We start from the raw sequence: 26,494 nt of genomic DNA, 5'->3' as shown, positions 1-26,494 counted from the left end.
ACGTTTTTTGGTTTATATTGGACTTTTGTTTTTATTTTAGTGAACTGTTATATTTTCAATATTTATTCTTTTAATGCTAATACTAATTAACTCCCTGGAAAGGTAAAATTCATGCTTCACATGGAATTAAGTTCACTGATAATTTATGAGAAAAATTTTATTTTTGACAACTAATAAGACTGGTTAAATTATGAACTCTGATATGTTTTAGAGTAGCTGGTATCTGCTACATACGCAAAGATAAAAATAGATAAGTATGGCATGATCTGAAACTAATCCTTAATGTTTGCAGTAAAATTAAGTTATCAATATTTGATTTTTTTTTCCAAATATTTACTGCCAACTTACACAAATTAGGTGAATGGAAGTACAATTTACATGTGAACCTGTGTTCAAATAAAACCTAGTAAAATCTATAAGAAGTCAGAGGCTTTGTTTATTTGAGCCAATGTCTACCACTGAGCAAAGATACAACAGTGTAAATAGTGTCTTACTTACCATTGTGCAGCCATGTCACTTTAATGGGTTGACTTCCTGTGAGAACTCCTCGCAGCACCAAGTCAGTTCCTTCATCCACACAGCAATCTTCAAGCGGCTTTATAAAGATGGGTGGATCCAGAGTTTGGGGACAATCTACAAGGAGAAGAGGTTTAAAAAGATTTTGGTCCATATTGACATGTTAGCATCACATAGTAGTTGCAGATTTGTTGAATGCAAATCTTTAATGTAAATCTCCTGTTCCAACAGGGTTCTGCAGAATTGAGATCTGATGACTAAACCAGTTTGAGATTAGTCGATATTTGTGACATGTTGCATTATCCTCATGGAAGTAGCCATCACATGAAGAGTGCACTATGGTCATAAAAAAATGGACATTCTCATGTAGGCTGTGGTGTTTAAATAATGCTCAATTGGTACTAACGGGTTGTGTGAACTATCCCCCTTACCCTTGCAGCACCACCACCATTGTGACCAGTTGATACAAAGCAGGATGGATACATGATTTAAGTTGTTTACACCAAATTCTGGCTTTACCATTAAAATGTGTTTTTCCAAATAGTAATTATCCAATTGAGGTGAGCCTGTGTGAATAATTGTCTCAGAGTCTCAGTGTCTTGTACTTAGTTAACATGACTGACACCTGGTGTGCTCTTCTGCTGCTGTTTCCTATCTGCTTCAAGTTTCGACATGTTGGACATTCAGAGGTAATATTCTGCACACCTTGGTTGTAATAAGTGGTCATTTAAGGTGCCATTCTTACTCAAAGCAGTATTTTCATTTCCCTCTGACCTTTGACATCAGCAAGGCAGTTTAGTCCAGACAACTGCCGCTCCCTGGATATTTTCTCAAACAATTGGGCGCTAAAATTCCAGCAGATCAGCAGTTTCTGAAATACTCAGACCAGCCTATCTGGCTCCAAAAACTATGGCACATTCAAAGCCACATACATTTGTGTTTTGCCTTGGGTTGAGGCCTGGTTTGTACTTTGGCAAGTCTTTTTTACTATATAGATGCCTAAATGTATGGAGTTGCTGCCCCATAAAGATTGGCTGACTGGCTATTTATTAGGTCCAACAGGTGGACCTAATGAAGTGGCCGTGAAGTATACCTTCAATTTAAGTTAAAAAATGTCTCCACCTGAGATTTTTTAGGAACATTTAAAAAAAGAAACGTGGTCTTTCACCTATATCAATATTGTAAACCATTGTGCCGAGTATAAAGTTTGCTCTGTCTCTGTTTTCTAAGTAACATGTTTCACTACAGAAATTAAAATAGTATGCAAGGAAGTATCGAATGGTGTGCAACTTATTTTTTTTTTCAGTTACCAAAAATGGTTGCACTACTGTATTTCTTTTTTAAACATTTTTCTGTTAAAAGATGTGACCATTGCACAGAAAAACTATATATGGACATTAGTGATGTACTTTGATTTTAAACCTGCATAATTTGGTCAAAGCTTATGCTGTTTTTTGGAGAGTGTGTGCAAATCTTTGATTGATAATGCACAAAAGGTAAATGTCGTGTTCTGTTTGACAGAAGCAGTTATTTTGTTAGATTTGGATCACAGCCATGTGGGGGTTGGTTTCTGTTTTCTCAAGAATTTCCCTTCCTCATTCTGGCACGGTCTTGTTAAAGAAATGAAATGCTATGTTGGGGATGCAGGCTAACTGAAGTGTCATCACCTGCACGGTTCTACTTCAGATGCATGCTAAGCAACAAAGCTGAGAAAACAGAACATCCCAAAATGGACAAGATCTGATTTAGCAGCTTTAATTCATATAAACCAATTTGGAATATGCAAGTTATCATTTAACAAAGCAGGTATTTTAACTGCAACCTTTAGCTGGCATTTACAGCTTTAAATACACTGTAAAATGTACGAACAGTTATGAAAATTGTCCTGTGAGAGGTTGATCTTTACAACCCTTTCTTTATATTTATTCATTATTTATTCAAGCTGAGCTAAGAAGATCGAGAGGTTGCTCCGGACACCATCTTTTTTCAATTAAAGCCTGCCGATAGCCCAATAATGGTTTCCTTCTCTCAGTTACTAAAATTGTGACACGTCAAATTCAGCAGACAAGCACGTCAACTGGCAAACAAAAGTGTGCAGTCATGCATGCCAGATGATTATTGTCTTTTCAAATACATCATGCAATACTCTGAATAAACAACAAAGACATACATGATGAGTTTAAAGGAATAATACAATTTAACACTTTTAAATGGTAAGAAAACAAGAAAGAGGGACGAAGATAATTTTCTTTATTTGCTAGCATAGAAAATTAGACATTTTGAGCTAAAAGGAAAGCAAAAGATGTATATGAATTAAAGTGTACACATATAAAGATAATCTATCTGAATAACTTATGACTGTAAACTGTACTTAAAAAATAAACCTCAAACTGCTATGCGATCTGTTTGCAGTCTGTTTACTCAGTGTACCGACCTGCCTTGTTCAGACTTGTTGGTTGAACTATTGACATCAGTAACATGGAAAATGCAACCAGCTAAATATATTGGAATAATAAGCTACTAAGTTAGTCAAATATATTAGAATAATACAGACATCATCTGATTTTCCTCAGCTCTTACCTATTTCAGAGCATTTGCCAGAAGTCCTGGTGTCTTTTGTTCTTTTCCCATTTGTTTGACCATATGGGGGATGTGATGGCTGGAGGTGCAGCTTGAAAGTTGACACATAACGCTTTTTACTGCTGTCACCGTTCATGTCTGTTTTAGAGAGCCCTCCAGGGTCTAAATAGAACAAAAAAAGAAGTTACAGAGTCATTTCTCTGGCTGGTTATCACACTTCCTTTCTGACACTGTGGTGTGAGCCTCCACAGCTTGCCTTCTCTTCTGTAAAAAAAAAAAAAAAAAAAAAAAAAAAATCAACAAGCCACTTATATTCAAGCAGTTAAACCAGCAACCACTCTGCCTTCTGCCCTCACATTTTTCTGCACATGTTAAGACCCTCTTCTCTCACCCCTCCCTTTAACTGCACTGACTCCACCTACGTAACAAATCTTTTTTGTTTTACCCAGACCCTTTCAGGTATAACAGGCAGCTGCTTATCTTCGTAGACTTTCTCCCTTTAACCAGAACCCGCATCTACTATAAACCTCTGTTTTTATAGTCATGGATTACAGACATGCACTTTGCATAAGGAAATGGAGAAAACAAAAAACAAAAAAATAGAAAGGAATGGCTTATCTCCACCACCCAGGCAAAGGTCATATTGTGCACCGTTTGTTGAATGCACCGCTGTCCACTGGTTTCTGTTTGACTTGTAACTTATCGATGCTCCAGCTGAACTTTGTAATGTTTGACATCAGCACATTCATTCAAAGTGTGAGGACCGTAAAGCTTTGATTGCTAACAAGAAGGTTTTAAATCCATCATGAGTTTGAGTCCGATAGTATATCCCAGCACAGGATGGTCTTTTCTAAGGCAACCGACTCATCTGCTGCCAGGTTAAATGGATAATTTCTCTAATGGGGACTGATGTTTTAGGACGGTTTGTTGAACAGGTAGTCAACACACTAACCAACTATATTCCAGGAGACTGAATTGAATTGCACAATCAGAATCAGTTAGGTTGCAATTAAGACAAATAAGACAATCTGCACTAAACTGCACAGAAAACTGAAATACAAGCCCTAATGAGGTGAATAATGTGTTAAAAACATGTGACGGGACAAAGCTCCTAAGATGGGCACTGCAATGGTTTCCACTTCACTCTCATCCCAGCTTCCCAAATTCCACATCAGCGATCACACAGAATAGCGCTGCAGGGGGCTTGTGTTAGTTTCTGTGAGCAGACTTCCTAAATCAAACATTTACAAAAAAGGCTGAATTCACAGAGACAGCATTGTCAGGGTTTACTGAAAACAGGTTGGTAGCCTGAGATTGGTGTAGCACCAGTGATAGGTGCAATCTAGATGGCATTGAACTGTAGGAGGTAAATGTTGTTTTCCAGTCAGAATGAAAAGCTGCTACAAACCTTGTCAAAACTGCAACTCAGACAGGATGGGATTATTTTTTTAAATGGCACATTTGTGCTTATTGAGCCCTGGTCTCTTGAGAAAAACCTGATAATTCTTGTGAAATTAGAGGTAAATGGCAGAGTACGAAAAACAAGACACTCCTTTTGTCCAGTGCTACTCTTCATGATAGACACGGTTACTAATAAGACATGACACAAAGCTTTTAATCAGCCATGACAGATTCTTGAGAATAGAACACAGTCAGATGAAGTTGGGTGAAACTCTTATGCTCAGCTGCCTATTAAAAGAATGCTTTATGAACATACGGCATAACTATCAGAGTTTTGACATGGAGCAAATCAAAGGAAGATTATTTAGGCTGAAGGTACACATAAAATGATTCTAGAGCATGCATCTCCTACGGTTTGTTTATTGATTTTTATACATGCATGTAGCTTGACAGCAGTTATCCTTCAAAGAAGAAAAAGACGGAAGTCTAAAGATTCAAGCGAACGTGATGCAATATGAGTGAACATGAAACCAATCTTTAAATAAAAAAACATACACTGCAGCTCAAAAATGTGAGATCACAAAAAGTCTTCTGCAACAAAATGATTATATAAAGAGTTACTTTTTCAAATAAACTCTGGCTAGAATTATCAAGTACAGGGGTTGGACAATGAAACTGAAACACCTGTCATTTTAGTGTGGGAGGTTTCATGGCTAAATTGGACCAGCCTGGTAGCCAGTCTTCATTGATTGCACATTGCACCAGTAAGAGCAGAGTGTGAAGGTTCAATTAGCAGGGTAAGAGCACAGTTTAGCTCAAAATATTGAAATGCACACAACATTATGGGTGACATACCAGAGTTCAAAAGAGGACAAATTGTTGGTGCACGTCTTGCTGGCGCATCTGTGACCAAGACAGCAAGTCTTTGTGATGTATCAAGAGCCACGGTATCCAGGGTAATGTCAGCATACCACCAAGAAGGACGAACCACATCCAACAGGATTAACTGTGGACGCAAGAGGAAGCTGTCTGAAAGGGATGTTCGGGTGCTAACCCGGATTGTATCCAAAAAACATAAAACCACGGCTGCCCAAATCACGGTAGAATTAAATGTGCACCTCAACTCTCCTGTTTCCACCAGAACTGTCCGTCGGGAGCTCCACAGGGTCAATATACACGGCCGCGCTGCTATAGCCAAACCTTTGGTCACTCATGCCACTGCCAAACGTCGGTTTCAATGGTGCAAGGAGCGCAAATCTTGGGCTGTGGACAATGTGGAACATGTATTGTTCTCTGATGAGTCCACCTTTACTGTTTTCCCCACATCTGGGAGAGTTACTGTTATGACCCGGCTCAGCCAGGGGTGAAGGAGGGGAAGTAACATAAAGAAAATGGAGATATGGGAAGTCTAATGAATGTTGTTTATTTGTAATGTTTTAACGTCACAGACACGTGTGCAAAAGAAAGCACCACTAACATGAGGCAACAAATGTAACAGCCTGTAGCACAAAAGAAAAGAACCCAAAATAAATCACTCAAGGTTTTCTTGGTGAGTAGGCAATTAGTTAACATGGAACAAATAACAGTCAAAACTCACACAAAGGAGCTCAAACCCTAGACTTGATGCCTATTTAACAAGTCTAACTAATAACAATAACAAGCCAGCCAGCTCTAACTAAGTCGCCAGGGAAAACAGACAGGTTAAACAGTAACCAATAGTTTTACCACAACCAACAAATACCACAATTAGCAAAGCTTCACAAACACATGAGGCGAGCTGTTCAGTTAACTGGAAATGAGCTAGAACACTAAAAAACTAAGTCATCTAAGAGTCATTTTAAGCCCCTGGGCCTGAAACAGCATAATCAGCTACACGTTTGTACAGCTGGTAAAAGGAGTTGCTCTAACACCAAGAGGGAGAGAGTTGGCTCCACCTAGAGGTTAACTCTGTACATGCCAGCAGGCCCGTTACTTTAAGAAATTGTGATTCTTGTTAAATTTGGTCATTTGCACCATTATGTGACAAGTAGTGGCGGAAAACTCCTAAATATGGTTAGAGTATGGTACCCAAATTGCCAATAAACAAAGTTTTTCCAACTAGCCATATCAAATATGTTTTCTGCAATGGGGATTCCTTTTTTTAATATGAAGATCCTTATCCAGGATATATGCAAATTAGTAATATATATATATTTTTTATAAATGCATTCATTTCTTTGTAACCAAAACATGAGCTTATCACAATTGCATCTTATTTTTGACCCCCCATGACTCAGGTTTAGTTACATTGTATGCTTAGACAGTTTAAGGCCAAAGAGTCCCAACACAGTCTTCCCTGCAGCTCCCCCAACAATGATGTGTGTTTGAACTTTGACCTGTTGTATGAAAAGGTCCTGTTTGGTTTTTACTTCATTGGTTTCACACATTGACTGTGACTGTCTGGCCTACAGACACTAGGCCAGACAGCCAACAATTTAACAGTTGTACACGAGGAGAACCATAAGAAAGCCACAGGAGGCAAAACAAGTCCACAAAATATTCTGATGTCATAATGGAAACTAATGTGCATAAGGTAGTCATCCAGAACTCCCTGCTACTTCACAAAATGATTGGACTACAACAATAGCTTTCTATATATAGACATTACCTACTTGTAGTTTGACATTTTAATCTTAACATGTAAACTAAGATAAAAATCGAGTCAACCTACACCCTGTGGTCCAACATGGAGCTGGACCACTGGGTTTTACCTGTATACCGAGCTTTACAAAGCAATTATACCCCCTTAGACATTTTCACATTTTGTCATCTTACAATCACAAAATTCAATATATTTTTGGGGGATTTTATGTGACAGACCAGCACAATGTATGATTGTGGAAAGGCAGGAAAAGAATACATAGTTTTCAAAATTTAAATAAAAATTTAAAAAGTATGGGATTGATTTCCATTCAGTCCCTTTTACTACTTCACCCCTAAAATAAAATCCAGTGAAACAAATTGCCTTAAAAAGTATTCTAATTAGTAGATATACTAATTTCATCTCAGTATTAATACAGCTGTTTTGTTAAAGGTCTCAGAGGAATAAACCTGTAGAAGAATTTAAAGCAGGGTTGGGTAATAAAACAATATCTCAAGCTTTGAAAATTTCCCACATCACTGTTCTACCATCACCCAAAAATAGAGTATGGTACATCTGCAAACCTACCAAGACGCGGATGTCCATCTAATCTGACAGGCTGAGTAAGGGGAACATTAATCAGAGAAGCAACCAACAGGTAACTTTGGAAGAGCTGCAAAGACGAGGAGGATGAAAGCTACAGGCAGATTTTTTCCCTGGTCGATCTGTGTTTTACTTTTATCCCTTTAGTATGCTTTCTTATTAAAGCCAGAAATACTGTTTGCAAGGCAATGTATTAAGCTAAATGGTGACTAAAACTCAACTTAGGGACTACATGATGTTGAACAAAAACAAGCAGTATTATATTAGTATTATATTATAAATATATTAATAGAACTAAGCATAAACTGCTGGTGGACATTACTGAAACAAAGAGGCGGAGTTGATATCAGCTGTTGCTATGCTGGTAGATATGCTGCTTTTTGATAATTGGACCAAATAAAGATTTTCCTTCCTTTCAGCCAATGCGCGTTCAAGTCGTCAACGGCAACTATCGAACCTCGGACTGGAACAGGCAAGTTGGGGGGTGGGGAAGGGACTCCAAAGGTCCCGAGAATAAGTCGGTCGACTTCTGGAGAAAACGGCAAAACCCGTAAATGTACTATTACTTTAAAATAAAACTTAATTCGGAAATATTTTACTGGCGTTCGACGGTTATCACGACTTAGATAGGTTGACGTACGTCAGTTTAGAAACGTGAGGCTACGGGTTTTAACGTCAGAAAGCTAGCTAAAGCGGCGTCAGATTTTACTAGCTTAATACACTTCTTGTCACATTTGGTAAAGTACCCATTTGATTTGCTTTTCTTGCAATAGAGTTAGGTTAAAATTGTTGAAAATTTGTTTACCAGATAATTGTATTCACTATATAGGGGTATAAATGGCAATAACAATGAAATACTTATGTTTTGCTAGCCCAGTAATAAAGACATTTTAATCTTAACATGTAAACTAAGATAAAAATCGAGTCAACCTACACCCTGTGGTCCAACCTGGAGCTGGACCACTGGGTTTTACCTGTATACCGAGCTTTACAAAGCAATTATACCCCCTTAGACATTTTCACATTTTGTCATCTTACAATCACAAAATTCAATATATTTTTGGGGGATTTTATGTGACAGACCAGCACAATGTATAATTGTGGAAAGGCAGGAAAAGAATACATGGTTTTCAAAATTTAAATAAAAATTTAAAAAGTATGGCATTGATTTCCATTCAGTCCCTTTTACTACTTCACCTCTAAAATAAAATCCAGTGAAACAAATTGCCTTAAAAAGTATTCTAATTAGTAGATATACTAATTTCATCTCAGTATTAATACAGCTGTTTTGTTAAAGGTCTCAGAGGAATAAACCTGTAGAAGAATTTAAAGCAGGGTTGGGTAATAAAACAATATCTCAAGCTTTGAAAATTTCCCACATCACTGTTCTACCATCACCCAAAAATAGAGTATGGTACATCTGCAAACCTACCAAGACGCGGATGTCCATCTAATCTGACAGGCTGAGTAAGGGGAACATTAATCAGAGAAGCAACCAACAGGTAACTTTGGAAGAGCTGCAAAGACGAGGAGGATGAAAGCTACAGGCAGATTTTTTCCCTGGTCGATCTGTGTTTTACTTTAATCCCTTTAGTATGCTTTCTTATTAAAGCCAGAAATACTGTTTGCAAGGCAATGTATTAAGCTAAATGGTGACTAAAACTCAACTTAGGGACTACATGATGTTGAACAAAAACAAGCAGTATTATATTAGTATTATATTATAAATATATTAATAGAACTAAGCATAAACTGCTGGTGGACATTACTGAAACAAAGAGGCGGAGTTGATATCAGCTGTTGCTATGCTGGTAGATATGCTGCTTTTTGATAATTGGACCAAATAAAGATTTTCCTTCCTTTCAGCCAATGCGCGTTCAAGTCGTCAACGGCAACTATCGAACCTCGGACTGGAACAGGCAAGTTGGGGGGTGGGGAAGGGACTCCAAAGGTCCCGAGAATAAGTCGGTCGACTTCTGGAGAAAACGGCAAAACCCGTAAATGTACTATTACTTTAAAAATAAAACTTAATTCGGAAATATTTTACTGGCGTTCGACGGTTATCACGACTTAGATAGGTTGACGTACGTCAGTTTAGAAACGTGAGGCTACGGGTTTTAACGTCAGAAAGCTAGCTAAAGCGGCGTCAGATTTTACTAGCTTAATACACTTCTTGTCACATTTGGTAAAGTACCCATTTGATTTGCTTTTCTTGCAATAGAGTTAGGTTAAAATTGTTGAAAATTTGTTTACCAGATAATTGTATTCACTATATAGGGGTATAAATGGCAATAACAATGAAATACTTATGTTTTGCTAGCCCAGTAATAAAGACATTTTAATCTTAACATGTAAACTAAGATAAAAATCGAGTCAACCTACACCCTGTGGTCCAACCTGGAGCTGGACCACTGGGTTTTACCTGTATACCGAGCTTTACAAAGCAATTATACCCCCTTAGACATTTTCACATTTTGTCATCTTACAATCACAAAATTCAATATATTTTTGGGGGATTTTATGTGACAGACCAGCACAATGTATAATTGTGGAAAGGCAGGAAAAGAATACATGGTTTTCAAAATTTAAATAAAAATTTAAAAAGTATGGCATTGATTTCCATTCAGTCCCTTTTACTACTTCACCCCTAAAATAAAATCCAGTGAAACAAATTGCCTTAAAAAGTATTCTAATTAGTAGATATACTAATTTCATCTCAGTATTAATAGAGCTCAGTTGGAAGAAACTGTCCTAGTTGTCCTTACTCCACAAATCTGGGCTGTATGGAAGAAAGGCAAGATTGTTGAAGTTTTGAAAGACTGAATTCCCCTCTTTGGCTTACCACAAGCCATGTTAGGTTTCACCTTTCCACCTTTCAGCAGAACAATGATCTTTAATGTACAGCCAGAGATACAATAGAATGATTTAGATCAAAGCATATTTGTGTGTTGAAATGCCGTACACCTATAGGACAATTTTTGGTAAGACTTAAAGATTTAAGTTCACAGATACTCGCGTAATATGACTGAGCTTCAGCTACTTTGCATAGGAACAATGGGCAGAAATTTTGTATTTAAATGAACATAAGTACTAGAATCATACTACAAAAGATGTGCAACTGTAAATACAGTCAAGGTTGCATCAAAGAACAGCAGGGGTCTGAATACCTATGCATAACACACCTTTCAGATTTTTATTAGTCATAAGAAATGAAAACCATGAATCATTTCTTTCTGCCTCACAATTATGCACTAATTTATGTTGATCCATTACACAAATCCCAAATGAAATACATTGGGATTTGCAATCTTAAGGGGAAGGCTCAGACATACAGGCAGTACGCAGAGGAACAGATGGTTACAGTTAGCCAGGTGGTCTTGAACTAAGTTATACAATAATCACTTCTTTTTATAATAGAAGATAGAATTACTATTTCAGGCAGGAACAAAATCCACTTTAATCATATAAATTATGCTTTTCTTTTACGGTTTCTATCTCTGTTTTCCAAAGCGATAGAAAGAAGGTACAGAGACCATCTACAGGTCCTTCTCAAAATATTAGCATATTGTGATAAAGTTCATTATTTTCCATAATGTCATGATGAAAATTTAACATTCATATATTTTAGATTCATTGCACACTAACTGAAATATTTCAGGTCTTTTATTGTCTTAATACGGATGATTTTGGCATACAGCTCATGAAAACCCAAAATTCCTATCTCACAAAATTAGCATATTTCATCCGACCAATAAAAGAAAAGTGTTTTTAATACAAAAAACGTCAACCTTCAAATAATCATGTACAGTTATGCACTCAATACTTGGTCGGGAATCCTTTGGCAGAAATGACTGCTTCAATGCAGGCATGGAGGCAATCAGCCTGTGGCACTGCTGAGGTCTTATGGAGGCCCAGGATGCTTCGATAGCGGCCTTTAGCTCATCCAGAGTGTTGGGTCTTGAGTCTCTCAACGTTCTCTTCACAATATCCCACAGATTCTCTATGGGGTTCAGGTCAGGAGAGTTGGCAGGCCAATTGAGCACAGTGATACCATGGTCAGTAAACCATTTACCAGTGGTTTTGGCACTGTGAGCAGGTGCCAGGTCGTGCTGAAAAATGAAATCTTCATCTCCATAAAGCTTTTCAGCAGATGGAAGCATGAAGTGCTCCAAAATCTCCTGATAGCTAGCTGCTTTGACCCTGCCCTTGATAAAACACAGTGGACCAACACCAGCAGCTGACACGGCACCCCAGACCATCACTGACTGTGGGTACTTGACACTGGACTTCTGGCATTTTGGCATTTCCTTCTCCCCAGTCTTCCTCCAGACTCTGGCACCTTGATTTCCGAATGACATGCAGAATTTGCTTTTATCCGAAAAAAGTACTTTGGACCACTGAACAACAGTCCAGTGCTGCTTCTCTGTAGCCCAGGTCAGACGCTTCTGCCGCTGTTTCTGGTTCAAAAGTGGCTTGACCTGGGGAATGCGGCCCCTGTAGCCCATTTCCTGCACACGCCTGTGCACGGTGGCTCTGGATGTTTCTACTCCAGACTCAGTCCACTGCTTCCGCAGGTCCCCCAAGGTCTGGAATCGGCCCTTCTCCACAATCTTCCTCAGGGTCCGGTCACCTCTTCTCGTTGTGCAGCGTTTTCTGCCACACTTTTTCCTTCCCACAGACTTCCCACTGAGGTGCCTTGATACAGCACTCTGGGAACAGCCTATTCGTTCAGAAATGTCTTTCTGTGTCTTACCCTCTTGCTTGAGGGTGTCAATAGTGGCCTTCTGGACAGCAGTCAGGTCGGCAGTCTTACCCATGATTGGGGTTTTGAGTGATGAACCAGGCTGGGAGTTTTAAAGGCCTCAGGAATCTTTTGCAGGTGTTTAGAGTTAACTCGTTGATTCAGATGATTAGGTTCATAGCTCGTTTAGAGACCCTTTTAATGATATGCTAATTTTGTGAGATAGAAATTTTGGGTTTTCATGAGCTGTATGCCAAAATCATCCGTATTAAGACAATAAAAGACCTGAAATATTTCAGTTAGTGTGCAATGAGTCTAAAATATATGAATGTTAAATTTTCATCATGACATTATGGAAAATAATGAACTTTATCACAATATGCTAATATTTTGAGAAGGACCTGTATTACTGAGGCCCAGCACCATTCTACTGCCTTACATGCATATAAAGCACTAGAATGGAGGCAAAGACAAGGAGGATGAAAGCTACAGGCAGATTTTTTCCCTGGTCGATCTGTGTTTTACTTTTATCCCTTTAGTATGCTTTCTTATTAAAGCCAGAAATACTGTTTGCAAGGCAATGTATTAAGCTAAATGGTGACTAAAACTCAACTTAGGGACTACATGATGTTGAACAAAAACAAGCAGTATTATATTAGTATTATATTATAAATATATTAATAGAACTAAGCATAAACTGCTGGTGGACATTACTGAAACAAAGAGGCGGAGTTGATATCAGCTGTTGCTATGCTGGTAGATATGCTGCTTTTTGATAATTGGACCAAATAAAGATTTTCCTTCCTTTCAGCCAATGCGCGTTCAAGTCGTCAACGGCAACTATCGAACCTCGGACTGGAACAGGCAAGTTGGGGGGTGGGGAAGGGACTCCAAAGGTCCCGAGAATAAGTCGGTCGACTTCTGGAGAAAACGGCAAAACCCGTAAATGTACTATTACTTTAAAAATAAAACTTAATTCGGAAATATTTTACTGGCGTTCGACGGTTATCACGACTTAGATAGGTTGACGTACGTCAGTTTAGAAACGTGAGGCTACGGGTTTTAACGTCAGAAAGCTAGCTAAAGCGGCGTCAGATTTTACTAGCTTAATACACTTCTTGTCACATTTGGTAAAGTACCCATTTGATTTGCTTTTCTTGCAATAGAGTTAGGTTAAAATTGTTGAAAATTTGTTTACCAGATAATTGTATTCACTATATAGGGGTATAAATGGCAATAACAATGAAATACTTATGTTTTGCTAGCCCAGTAATAAAGAATCGCCCAGCGCTCAGAATGGCTTTTGACGGGCATCAGACCAGTTTGACAAATTCACTTTTCCAGACGTGCCAGCGTCAGGTAAGTTAACATTCGGACTTTTTTATATATTATGTCGTGGTTTCTGCATCTAATACCTTCTAAAATGGGGTTTAAATGGTTGTTCTGTAAAACTATTTGGACCGAAGCAAGACACTGATCATAACCTTCATCTTATTACAAAGTACTTGTAAATCCTTGGAATAAATTTTTATCCCACAACCGCGGTTATAAATCTACCAAATGAAATACCATTTTAGTCTATATTTACCTGGAAAGTTAAAAATGATGCAATTATTTTTTTTGGTTTTGATTCATCAACCTTGAAACTGTCTACAAATAACAGCAAACTGTATTTTATTTTATTTACTTAAAAAGTTGGAACAGCTCCAGTCAAGAATGCACCTTAGAAATTAGAGAATTATTGGAAAGTTAAATAATTTCAGTTATTCAATTCAAAAAGGGAAACCCATCACTTTGATTCGTCACATATTCAGTGATACATTTAAAGTGTTTATGTTGATTTCTATGGTTTACAGATAACAAAAATCCTGGATTACGATTCATAAAAGACAAATAAAAAAAAGGTTTTATTACTTAAAAGTATGTCCATGTACTTTACAATGTATGCACTCAACACATGGTTGGTTTCCCTTGCATGAATTACTACATCAGTGTGGCGTAGGATGAAGGCAATCGGCCTTTGGCACTTCTGAAGTATTAAAGTACTGTCAGGTTGCTTTAATTGAATCCTTCAGCCCGTCTGCATTACTGGGTCTACTGATGTCTTTCATTTACCTCTTGACAAAAGGCTATTGTTTCTCTATGTGGTTTAGGTATTTTCTTTCACACTTCTTCCTTCCACTGAACCTTTCATTAATATTGCTTGCATTCTGTTAAGACAAGAGAAGCATAATTGTTTTTTAGTTGAAACATCTTGTACAGTTGAACAGTGATAAATGGAGGAAAATTATTTTGTGAAAACTAAAAAGGGAACAAAAAAATCCTGTTTGCAAGGTGGCCATTCTGATAAGCCTGTAGTCGCTCTTTACGATCCAGGATGTTATATGGATAGTCTGATTAAATAGGGGTTGTTGCTGAGGCTTGCAAAGACTAAAGCAATCAAAGGAAAGATTCACACTAAACACAGAATCACTGGGTTCAGTATAGGTCAGACACATGTTTAAATTAGGTGTAAAGGCTTTATAAACCTTCGGAATTGTAATACCTGTTCATGTGAGAGGAGGGAAAGTAGCACAATGTTGAATGTAATATTTTCTCTCTTTTAGACAGGTGTTAATTGGGGTGGTAAAAGTGATTGCATGCCAGTCCCCTTCATTCCCAGCCCAGTTACATCAAGTTTGGACCCTTACTGGTCTCAGGAGTCTCAAGATGATCCGTATGAAGTCAGTTACGCCCAGAGCTCCATCAAAAACAGGTATTATTATTATTAAAGTAATGTGATATACAATATAGTGTTGTCAATGCGTAATTTATGTAATACTCAAATAGGTTAGACTTTTTAATTGTGTTTTAGAGAGTTAAAGAGCTGTGTAGAAAATCTTCTGTTTAAATAAAGAAGGTGTTCAATGAACAGAATATAGTTGTAATATCAGATCTTTTTTTTTTTCTCGGAGGAAACCCACTGATGGCAACTGTGATGGGGAGGCAGATCTGCAGGGTCTTGTTTCAGATATTTTGGATGAAGCAGATGCACGGGATAGCTTCTACAGTGAAAGGTATTTCAGTGATTAAACGTTTAATACCGAGTCTATATAATTTGCTGTACGGATTATGACATCTGTCGGTGTGACAGTGTTAAGTAAACTAAACATATGTTCCAGAAACACTGACAGTAAATCATTTCAATTATCTTCTTTTAGCCTACCTACATGCAACCCCATCTGGTCTCCGAAGACAGTGAAAGAAGAGTTGTTACAGTATTTTCAGCCAGAGCCCAAAACATTCAACAACCCTTCCTTTATTTCGAACCACTGGCCCCATGAGACCTTCAGTAAATCACAACAGTCAGTAGATAAAGAAATCAATGAGCTGAGTCAGCTGTCCAGTGGTCTATCTGGCAACCAGCAGCGGTCTTTTTATTTACCAAATGGAGGCAGTTATTCCATCCGTCCTCAAAAGCTGCCACCAGGTCTACCGTTGTCCAACAACGTACCTGCTGACCTATCACAAATGCAACAGTATAATCACATCGGAATGCCTCCTTATCACAGCAGAGGGAATGAAATGCCTTTGAAAAACTTCCCTGTTCTCAGTGACATCTTCAGACCTCAAAATGATGCAAATGACTCGTGCCTTGATGATCTATGTGAAGACCACTACAATCAAAAGAGTGTTAATCTGTTCTTTAATGAGCGCTGTGTACCAGCAGACATGAACCAACTAGTCAGCAGTTTTCGGTCATTCATGCCACCGGATCGTGACAGCAGCTGTTGTCGAGACTTTCCAAGCATGCATAAGCCAGTTATGGACATGCTCAGAGAAGAAGAACTGGCTCAACAAGTTAGGAAAATCTATGATCCTGCAGTCTCAACACAGAATTTCCGTGCAACACAGACCCAAAAGCAGCTCTTTGGCCACTTGGAGCTGATGCAGAATGGGAGGATTGGAGAAGTGAGGAAACAAAAATTTAAACTTGATGACTTCCAAGATCCTTCTGAGTTCAACTCGGAGAGCATGGAGTACTTCCAGAAACCAAAGGCATTCTCAGCACATCTGAGCATCCCAAACCAACACCACAACCAGATAATGCACAGAGAGAACCATCATCCAAGCATGAACCAGTATTCAAAACAATATACCAGGCAGAGCCAGAAAAAGATCAAGCCACAAATGGAGAAAGAAAACAAGAAGATGCAAGTGCCTGGATTTACAGAAGAAGTCTTCACTAGAAGGCAAACCAATACTAACATGGTAGAGGGAGACATACAACACTTCTCACAACATCCATACTTTGATTTCCAGGGTAACATGCAGGCCCACAGACGTGATGGAGAAAACATCATGATCAGTGCAGGGAATGTACAGCAGTTCACACCTTTTCCACATTTTCAAAATGACCTCAGGAGATACTTTAACATGGCCGTAAACTCAAACCTCAGCTCTAGATCTATACTGCCCTGTGAAAACCGTGGTTATCACTTGGATATGGGTGGTATCGTGTCCACTAATGATGCTGCAGCATTTAACTCCTTCATCAGCGATGTGAAGAACCACAGAGGAGAGAGCACCTATCATGGCATGGCCTCAGCTGTGACATCTTCTCTTGTGATGAATCAAGGAGGGCCTGCATTCCAGCTACACTTCTATCTTGATGAGTGTTACGAGCAGTGGAAGAGTTTGGAGATGGAAGGACAAAAGGTATTACTTTATATATATCTATTTTTGTTTCTTTTAGGATGATATTGAAGCCATTTTTCCTGACATTTTTATTCAACTGCTCAAAACAAACTGCACACAATTCATTTCAATTTGCCATTAGAATCATCAGACGTTTTTATGGCATCACTGTCTCATGTGTTTTCTATTTTAGACAGAGGTCATCCTTAAAATAGCTTTCCCTGGGAAAAGGACTGCAATTATGACCCACACCAATTCCCCTAAAACTCCATCGAGACCCAGAAGAGTTGACTACCTTATTGTTAATCAGATGAAGGAGCAAGCACAGGTAAGACTGTCTTCAGTACTTCCACCTGGTGGTTAACTTGGTTGCAGCAGTTTTATTGCATCAAAGAAATGTTTCATTTGGCCATCTTGAATCCCAACAAAGGAGGAATATCCCAAATGCAGACTTAAGAGGGCTGATTATGAAACGTAATGAGAGAAATCGAACTTTGGCCTTTTGACCTTTATGTTTTTTTCAATCCAGTTAATATGTATATGCCATACAATGGTTGCTGTGACATGCAAATTACTCTGGCTCAGCTTAACATTTTGGTCCTTAAATGTAATTGTAGGCTAGAAAGTAAATAACATACTTGATAAATAAATCAGTATGAGTTGTTGTGTTTCTTTACTTATACTTGTACAGATCAGTTTCTTAAAGAAACGTGAGTGAATAAAATGTTAGTAATATTAATATGTTGCAGGTGACAAGCCTTTTTGATAGAATGGAGTACCTCTGTGGCGTTCCCCTGCATAGCAACATCCACGCAGCGCTGAAAATGCACCACATGGCTGTTTGTATCACCCAGACTCGATGTAAGGAGGACATTGGAAACATGACAAAGCAGCAGCAGGGAAATAAGTTCACTGAGGACAGAGGTAATCATTCTCACACATACTTTTGCCTCTTCTTTTAAAGATGCTCATAGTCCTAACTAGCTTGTCTTTCAAAGATCACCTGTTGATGGTAATGGCACTGAAGGACCTGACTGCTACCACCAAGAAGCTCCGAACAGCTCTGTGGTGTGCTCTCCAAACGACCATGCCGAAACCTGTCAAGATTCAGGACCACGATGCGTATGAGGAGGCCGCTTGCACAGAGAGGTGCTCCTCTCCTTTCCCGGGTTACTTTTTTTGCTTATGAATTATCTAGATACAAATGGGAAATATCGAATAAGGTGATAGAAACAAACATTTCTGCAGTATTACTTACCTTCAAATGAGTAAATAACCATTTATGAGGAAAAGAATGATCACAACAAGCAGTTTGAACCTTGAAGATAACTGATTTTTCTGACAGCATAAACATTTTTTTGCTCAGGAGTTACATGAAATGTAATTTATAATTTGCAGCGTCTTCATTTGACTTAATTAGTGTCCTCTCCAGATCAACACAATCTTGTACCATCAGTTTTTTTAAAGACACTATTTATGCAGAAGAATTTAGGGAATTCTTCATTTTACTTATTTATTGGGGTATAATAGAACCTCGGTTTTATGTATTACCCAGAAATAACTGAATCACAAGCGCAGTTGTTTAAACATAAATACTAAATTGGTTTCAGTAAAATCCCAATCAAATCCTTCATATTTCTTTTGTAACCATAACATTCTGTAATTAGAAATGTTTTTGTTTCATCTGTAGTTTGATTTAAAATGATTAGACGGTATTAAGAGAAAACGTCAATTTAAATGCTTTAATCACACTACTTATTAGAAAATGTGTGAAAAACATCAGTGAAATAAAGAGTTCTCAAAATTGTTATTTAAAGTTTAGTACAAAAGTTGAACCTTTTGAAAGTTTTTAAAATTAAACTTGTAATGTTCTAGTTTTTGAAGTGTTACATCTTCTAAAATCGTAATAGTTAAATGTTTAAGTGTAAATTTTGAGATCACAATGTCAGCAAATTGCTACGTGTGAAAGGTGTCTGTTTAACATATGTATTTAAATTTTTCGTAAATTAGTTTTTTTTTTTCATGTTATCTGTTCTGTACAACTAAATAAAAGAAAAATAAACACACTTTTCTGGAAAATCTGCTTTTATTAATACTTTTAAAAAGATTAACCTGAAAACATTTGGAACGATGGAACATTATACATTTGAGGTTAATTTAGCAGATTTTGTTCTTATTCGCTGTCAAAATGCATAGAAAGTAAAACCAAAACCTAATGCGGCAAAAATGCAGATAACTTGCTATTGAGGGTTGTGCAGAAATATCCAGCATTTATCAGATGTTTGCTCCAAGAACAACAGTGGAAACGGGTTTTGGTTGATGCTCATCATGAGTTTCCGTTATATGCTGTTATTACCTAAGGGATGATCTTGTCCAATCCTAACCCAGGTTTGCGACACACAGTTTCCAGCATTGCTATTGATCACCTAATCTGTCATACAAAGTGTGCAAGTTTACCGTAAGGTAACTTAATGTAAATGTATTTATGAATAAACTGTAGTTCTGCACATCCAATTCGGTGTTTCTCACAAATAAGAGAATCTTTACCAAGCTTCTGACAAACATGAGATTTACATATTAGATTTAGTTGTACAGAGAAGCACATTTGTAGATTTTACTTCTCATTCTTTAGTTTTCTTACAAAACAAACGACAAAAATTGTCCTTTCTACCGATTTTATCTTTTACGTTCACCTTTTTGTGTACGTTTCTTCTCTTTCTCTTTTCTGTCCTGCTTGGTTAATTTGTCCTTCTCTCGCTGCATTTTGTCCGTTTCCTTCTTCTTCTGGGCATCTTCTCGGGCCTGGTCGCGTTTTTGCTTCTGTCTGTTGAGCACCTCTTCCACGTTGGTGTTCTTGAATAGGGCTGATGCCAACAGTAAAGGACAACTACTTTTAAAATTCACATTTATTTATTTATTTACCAACATATAACCAGTGTGGATGCATAAATGCATAGTGCAAGTTTAATAATCCAGCTAAGGAATGAAATATGAAACATTCATTTGATAAAGCTAAATAGTATGGGATTTCAGATAAAAACAGTCGGAAAGGATACATCTATCACTTCCAGGAACTTCATTTCCAGCCAGTGGCTCCCCTTCTGCTTCAGTGCTTTTGTCAAGGAAAGGGTTAACATCTGAAATTCAACTGCTCTGGATGAAACAAAAACACTTTCCATGATTACATTCATACGCCTTACATTTGCACAGTCAGAAATGTCAATATGCTAACTGACAAATACAGAACACTTCTAAAAGCGAGTCATGTTTATCGTCAAGGATATTCCTCTTCATCCGTTACGTTAGCGTATTGAGCAAGAAGAGCCTCTTTTCTTTTCTTCGACGACTCAGACGGCTCTTTCTGTTTCACGACAATCTGAGCCTGTTTTTCTATCATGCTAGCAATGGCCTGGACCTCAGCTAAGAAAAGGGAAAGAAACAGAAATTGTCACATTGAGCTAAAATACAGTACTTTGGTTCAGTAACTCATGAAAGCATGTGTAATTTGCTGCTACAAAGTATGATTGGGACCTGTTGGGGTCCAGGGCCTTACATCGAGTATTTCAACAAATCATTTTAATTAAACAAAGCGTAAGAGCTACCAGATTCCTGGAACATTACTCTGTGAAAACAATTCAGTGGCACAAACGTCTTTCCATCCGCTGAAACAAAAATTTACTTCTGTAATTTGCTCCACATTCAAACACGGATTATCAAAAACTGACATTTTGGTTAATTTCATACCACCTCATTGTGATATTATATCAATAAATCTTGGTATTTTATTGCATTTAGATGGCATTTTTGTAGAGTTGAACAATTCATTAAATCACAAAAAGCATCCCACGTATGTAACATATCTAAATTGCAAAGAACTGCTTGGATGGTGGTATATTATATTTGATGTTCCCTTTAGAGGCTGACATTTTTTCGGGAGTCCCACGGGTCACGGGATTCCCACGGGAAACCCGCGGGACGGGAGACAGCATCAGTAAAGATCCCGTGATTGGGACGGTACAGGATAAAAAATGAACGGGAGCAGACGGGAGCGGGAGCTAACTAATAGGAGGGAAAATAAACTAGGATCAATTGTCCTTGGAAATGTAAACTGAGACTTTGTTATAAACTTTAAGAAAAAAAAACTTGGATCGACGCCACCATTGTGTAGTTTTTTTCCAAGAAGTCTATACTATAATGTGAGTCAAACGAACTACACGACCCACAAGCCAACAGTGCTTCTGCTCGGTGTTTTCCACCTGCGTTCAGGATGGAGGGAACAAACGCAGGTGGAGAACTGGACGTGGTAAAATTGGATTTGTAACGTAAAGTCAGAAGTAAGGACTTATCTATAAAACTCATAGAGCTGACAGGAAAGTCGCAAATATTACCGAACTTCAGGAGAGTTGAATGTAGCGGTTTTAACACGCAGTCTGCTGCTTATAAAACGTGTTTAGTTGTAATCAAGTTCACCAGTGATTAAAGGACACTTGTAAAACAGATTCTGGTTTAAATCAGCCCTGCATCTCTTCATTCATCAAACCAAAAGTACCAACATGTGTCAAGTCTCATCTGACCAACAAAATTGCTGCATGTGCACTAAAGATTTAAGAGGTAAGGTACGGAAGCTCGTGAGGGGACATGGGGAAATGTATTACTTTTGCGTCTCCACGCAATACTTTTGCGTTCGGCATTTTGGAACAACAGCACAGATGATAAACTGCTCATAAAACAAACACTGATATGTCATTGATATGGTTTATTTGTCATATGCAGGTTAACATGCAGTAAACAATGCGATAAAATGCTTAGGATAAGAAGAACCGTTCAAATCACGATAAAAACAAAAACACTAATGGTGTGCAAAATGCAGCAGTAATAAGGAAATAAAGTGTCACAGATGTGGTTTCGTGCAGTTTTATTGTTCAGTAGTTTGTTTGACAGCTTGTGGATAAAAACTGTCTTTTAGTCTCATTTGAAGATAATTTTATTTAAGGCTGATTTCAAAATAAAACTCAATAAATCTCAAAACAGGTGTAGTGTTTGTTTCAATTTTGCAGTTATCTGGTTTAGAAACTATCCCACAAAGTATTGCGAAATAACGCAAAGACTATTGCGTGGGGACACAAAAGAGAAAAAATCCCCCCTTGTCCCCTCGCGGACTCCGTAGAAGGCTTCATCAAGGGAAGATATTAAATAAATATGTTGTGAAATAGAAAAAAATTGAATGTACCATTAAATGTACAATTTATTTAATACATCATTAAATATTAAGTGTACCACTAATTACGTCATGTCGTCTTTAAAATTATACTTAATTATTCAGTGGCACATTTAATTGCATTATAGTCCATTTCATGATATAATGGTACATTTATTGTTTCTAATGATGTATTAAATAAATAAATGGTACCTTTAATTTAATGGCACATTTAATGTTACATTTCTTTCATGTTACATTTACTTCACTTATGGGACATTCACAACATTTATTTATTTAATTATGATTTTATTGTATTAATTTTGTCCAGTTTGACCCTCCACTCTTGATGCCTGTATAGGAGGTCATGTCAGAATTTGAATCAGGTGTTCTGGAGCAGATACACATCTAAAACCTGCAGGGAAGAGGTCCCTGAGGACCAGGGCTGTGAACCATTGAGGTAGAGTTTCTAAATTGTGAAGGTAATGCCTTTTTGGCCTTTTGTTCAACAAGTACAGTTCTCTTACTAGGTGCATTTTTCTTTCGTTTCAGCAACTTGAAACATAAAAGTAATGTCATTGTTCAAAGGAAAAAGTCACTTAATAAATGAGTAAAATACAACTAGGTACATTTTGTTTATTCAACTAAGATAGGCATGGTCTGTTTCCTTGTTTAATATTTTATTATTTCTTCATTATTATTCTTTTTACTTTAACTGGCCTTTACTACAGCTAAAAACAGGGACCTAACTGGTCCTTCAAACAAAGAAATTGCCAAAAGACTAAATGAAGAAAACAAAAATAGGAGTGGCACAGGAGTGGGACGGGACAGGATTTTTTTCGTTATGCTGGCCTGGGATTGGGATGGGACAAGACATTTTTCTGTGGGAGCGGGATGGGACAGGAGAGAAAATCCACTCCCGTGTCACCCTCTAGTTCCCTTTATGCCAGTGAAATGTTTGGGCAGTTGCATTGTCTTTCCTGCTGTTGATGCTAAAGCTCACGAAGTGGTGGGAAATTGTAAAGACTAAAGAAAATGAAGAGTAGTGAGGAACATGTGGATTAATCATTATATTGCAAATATCTAATATTGCATTTTCATATTTTCCTGATATGTGCAGATATACATTGCGGGAAAGCTTCTCTGTGTCTTTTTAAATTAACATGTAGGTATGTGACAGGTGACTATGATGTTATGTCTTGAAATATTGGCTTTTCCAACCAGTGATTACCAAATGACTTGTTGAAATATGATTAAAGTAAAAACCAAATCCTTATAGATACCGTCATCGGTGTTTTGTCTGCCAGCCAATCGGTTGCAACACTCCTTCCAGTGATTGATGATCTGCTTGCAGACCTCTTCTATGGTATCTTCATCCTTAACACGGGAGAGCATAGTGGATAATAAAGCATTTTGATTATGAAACATGTAAATACACAGTTATCGCTAATTCAAGTGAACTTCAACCAAAGTAGAGGCAATTATCAAACGACAACTATTCCGGATTTAGAATAAAGAAAGTTAATTTTAAAGCAGAAATACAATATCCTGCAACTCTTGTCAGCATTAACCTAGCACAAACTACACTTTTGGTTAGCTAAAATAAATATAGGGTAAAGTTTAGCATGGCAGATTAGTAAACCTCCTCTCTCCGAGTTAAACGGACAGCGGATAAGGACACATTGATAATTTAATCCTGACAAACTCGAGCAACACCAACAGGTATCAGCAGCACTATAGGACCCGACAGAGGAAAGAAGGACAGAATCAGATGTGAAAACAGCCTCGGTAAAAGAGCGAGACACGCCGCTTGACTACTTACCAGAAAAGCAGACAAAATTCCTTGAAGCGCATCTTCTTGTTCCTCGTCGCTCTCCTCTTCCTTTAGAATCCCTAAAATATATGCACCGTACACTTCACGATCAACTTCTAACGAGTCCAGTCGGTCGTTCAGCCAGCTTTCAAACTCCCCGGTATCGCCCACGGGCGCCGCCATCTTGGCGCTTTGAGGTCCTTCGTTTCAGACAGTTGCCTTAAGTCACTGCCTGTTTAAAAAATGCATAACTAATTAGATAACCAAACGAATGAATGCACATGATTATGGTTCTAGTTAGTGATGTCAAAATGAGGCTTTCTTGAAGCGTAGCACTTCTGGTTTAGCTAACAACATAAAGGTATACGATACTGGTGAATTAAGACGCGTTCCTTCATTTTCACAACTATAAATGTCGTTTGTTTTTTGTTTTTTTTTACTTGGAGCTTGAATGTGGTTAAATCTGGTTTGACATCATCCCCATAAATTGGACTTCAGAGGTAACTGGAACACAGCAGAAGTAGCCACCGGCATTACAGCAGTGTTTGTATTTACCTCACAAAAAATACCTTAACAAAATTTTTTGGAATCACACTGAAAGCAGGCCAGTGATACTTTTCCCACGATTTCAAAACTATTTACTGAATGCCAAGTTTTTGCTAACAGTTTTTTGGGAATAAGCTTGTCGATGCAGTATTAGTATATTAGTATCATTATACTTTTTAATGTCAAAATATGTGACGGTTCATTCCTTGTGCTTAGGAGCCTCTTTTAGGCCTGAATAATATATAAGTCAGAATTAAGTGACTTAACAGACAGGAGACTTGTGTGTACTATGGCGTAATCAGGATTAAAAGTAACCAGCCAGTATTTAAAATTAAAGTAAACAAATGCAATCTTTAAAAAAATGCTGAAATAATTACAGCCTTATTTAGTGGTGTAATTAAGGGGAGCTTAAATGTTTCCCCCCCTTTACTGACTTGAGCCTTTTGAGTTAAGGCTAAGTAGTTTACCTCCTGAAACAATATTTTATGAGCAGCAAATATAAAAAAAAATGTCCCTATGTTATTTGTAACCAAATATACTACCACCTGTATTTAGTTAATTTTAATTAAATTAAAATGAATTGCTATATTAATTGTAAGTGCTCTAACTGCAGGCAGTGCTATACCTCCAACTTTGGCTGGGGATTTTGCCTCAAATGTCAAAGCATTTATGGGGCTCATTCTTAATCCAAAACAATGGATTAAGAATGAATGTCTGAATGTCTCACAGTTCCCTGAAGTTCCAGGGTACTCTTATGGTTTGAGGACTGGACGTGTCAGCGGTACTCTACATTCCGATTTCAAACTAATGAGCTATTTTCTTTAAAGCCACTGCATAGCTATAGCTGCTCTTAAAACAACATATTCATAATAATTAATTTGAGCTCAATATACTAAAAATATAGCACCTTTTATTTCTTTCATCTAAATGAATATTCATTTGTTGGACTGTGTTTCTGAAGGTTATGAAAATTGTTGGAAATCATTGTGACTTAAGATTTTCCTCCATTCACTGTGATGTACAGGTCCTTCTCAAAATATTAGCATATTGTGATAAAGTTAATTATTTTCCATAATGTAATGATGAAAATTTAACATTCATATTTTAGATTCATTGCACACTAACTGAAATATTTCAGGTCTTTTATTGTCTTAATACGGATGATTTTGGCATACAGCTCATGAAAACCCAAAATTCCTATCTCACAAAATTAGCATATCATTAAAAGGGTCTCTAAACGAGCTATGAACCTAATCATCTGAATCAACGAGTTAACTCTAAACACCTGCAAAACATTCCTGAGGCCTTTAAAACTCCCAGCCTGGTTCATCACTCAAAACCCCAATCATGGGTAAGACTGCTGACCTGACTGCTGTCCAGAAGGCCACTATTGACACCCTCAAGCAAGAGGGTAAGACACAGAAAGACATTTCTGAACGAATAGGCTGTTCCCAGAGTGCTGTATCAAGGCACCTCAGTGGGAAGTCTGTGGGAAGGAAAAAGTGTGGCAGAAAACGCTGCACAACGAGAAGAGGTGACCGGACCCTGAGGAAGATTGTGGAGAAGAGCTGATTCCAGACCTTGGGGGACCTGCGGAAGCAGTGGACTGAGTCTGGAGTAGAAACATCCAGAGCCACCGTGCACAGGCGTGTGCAGGAAATGGGCTACAGGTGCTGCATTCCCCAGTCCTGGGCTACAGAGAAGCAGCACTGGACTGTTGCTCAGTGGTCCAAAGTACTTTTTTCGGATGAAAGCAAATTCTGCATGTCATTCGGAAATCAAGGTGCCAGAGTCTGGAGG

At 37.8% G+C, this 26,494-nt stretch overlaps 2 protein-coding genes across 6 annotated transcripts in view; one reads left to right on the top strand and one right to left on the bottom strand.

The window, feature by feature from the left end:
- Positions 1-24,370, bottom strand: part of LOC124863206 (myosin light chain kinase, smooth muscle-like) — a 46,050-nt gene extending 21,680 nt beyond the window's left edge. The window contains exons 1-7 of the mRNA XM_047357496.1: positions 24,158-24,370; positions 23,619-23,712; positions 20,423-20,558; positions 20,195-20,247; positions 19,832-20,002; positions 3,097-3,258; positions 499-633 (exon numbers count right to left, since the gene is read on the bottom strand). Coding sequence (XP_047213452.1) covers positions 499-633; positions 3,097-3,258; positions 19,832-20,002; positions 20,195-20,247; positions 20,423-20,558; positions 23,619-23,712; positions 24,158-24,331 — 925 coding nt within the window. The 5' untranslated portion in view covers positions 24,332-24,370. The remainder of the gene's footprint in view (positions 1-498; positions 634-3,096; positions 3,259-19,831; positions 20,003-20,194; positions 20,248-20,422; positions 20,559-23,618; positions 23,713-24,157) is intronic.
- Positions 13,164-19,204, top strand: LOC124863207. 5 transcript variants are annotated; one of them, XM_047357497.1, is made up of 8 exons: positions 13,164-13,403; positions 13,727-13,820; positions 15,068-15,216; positions 15,416-15,517; positions 15,662-17,159; positions 17,332-17,466; positions 17,888-18,062; positions 18,137-19,204. In XM_047357497.1, the coding sequence occupies exons 1-8, from the start codon at positions 13,276-13,278 to the stop codon at positions 18,325-18,327; spliced, it is 2,472 nt and encodes an 823-aa protein (XP_047213453.1). In that variant the 5' UTR covers positions 13,164-13,275; the 3' UTR covers positions 18,328-19,204. The 5 variants fall into 5 exon arrangements, with proteins under 5 accessions (XP_047213453.1, XP_047213454.1, XP_047213455.1 ...); XM_047357498.1 differs by having other exon boundaries at positions 13,309-13,591; XM_047357499.1 differs by having other exon boundaries at positions 13,325-13,409.
- Positions 24,371-26,494: the final 2,124 nt, after the last annotated feature.

The sequence above is a fragment of the Girardinichthys multiradiatus genome, chromosome X, assembly GCF_021462225.1.
Source record: "Girardinichthys multiradiatus isolate DD_20200921_A chromosome X, DD_fGirMul_XY1, whole genome shotgun sequence".
Classification (NCBI taxonomy): Eukaryota; Metazoa; Chordata; class Actinopteri; order Cyprinodontiformes; family Goodeidae; genus Girardinichthys; species Girardinichthys multiradiatus.
Note: the sequence above shows the minus strand (reverse complement) of the source record. Positions and strands in the feature narration are given on the sequence as shown.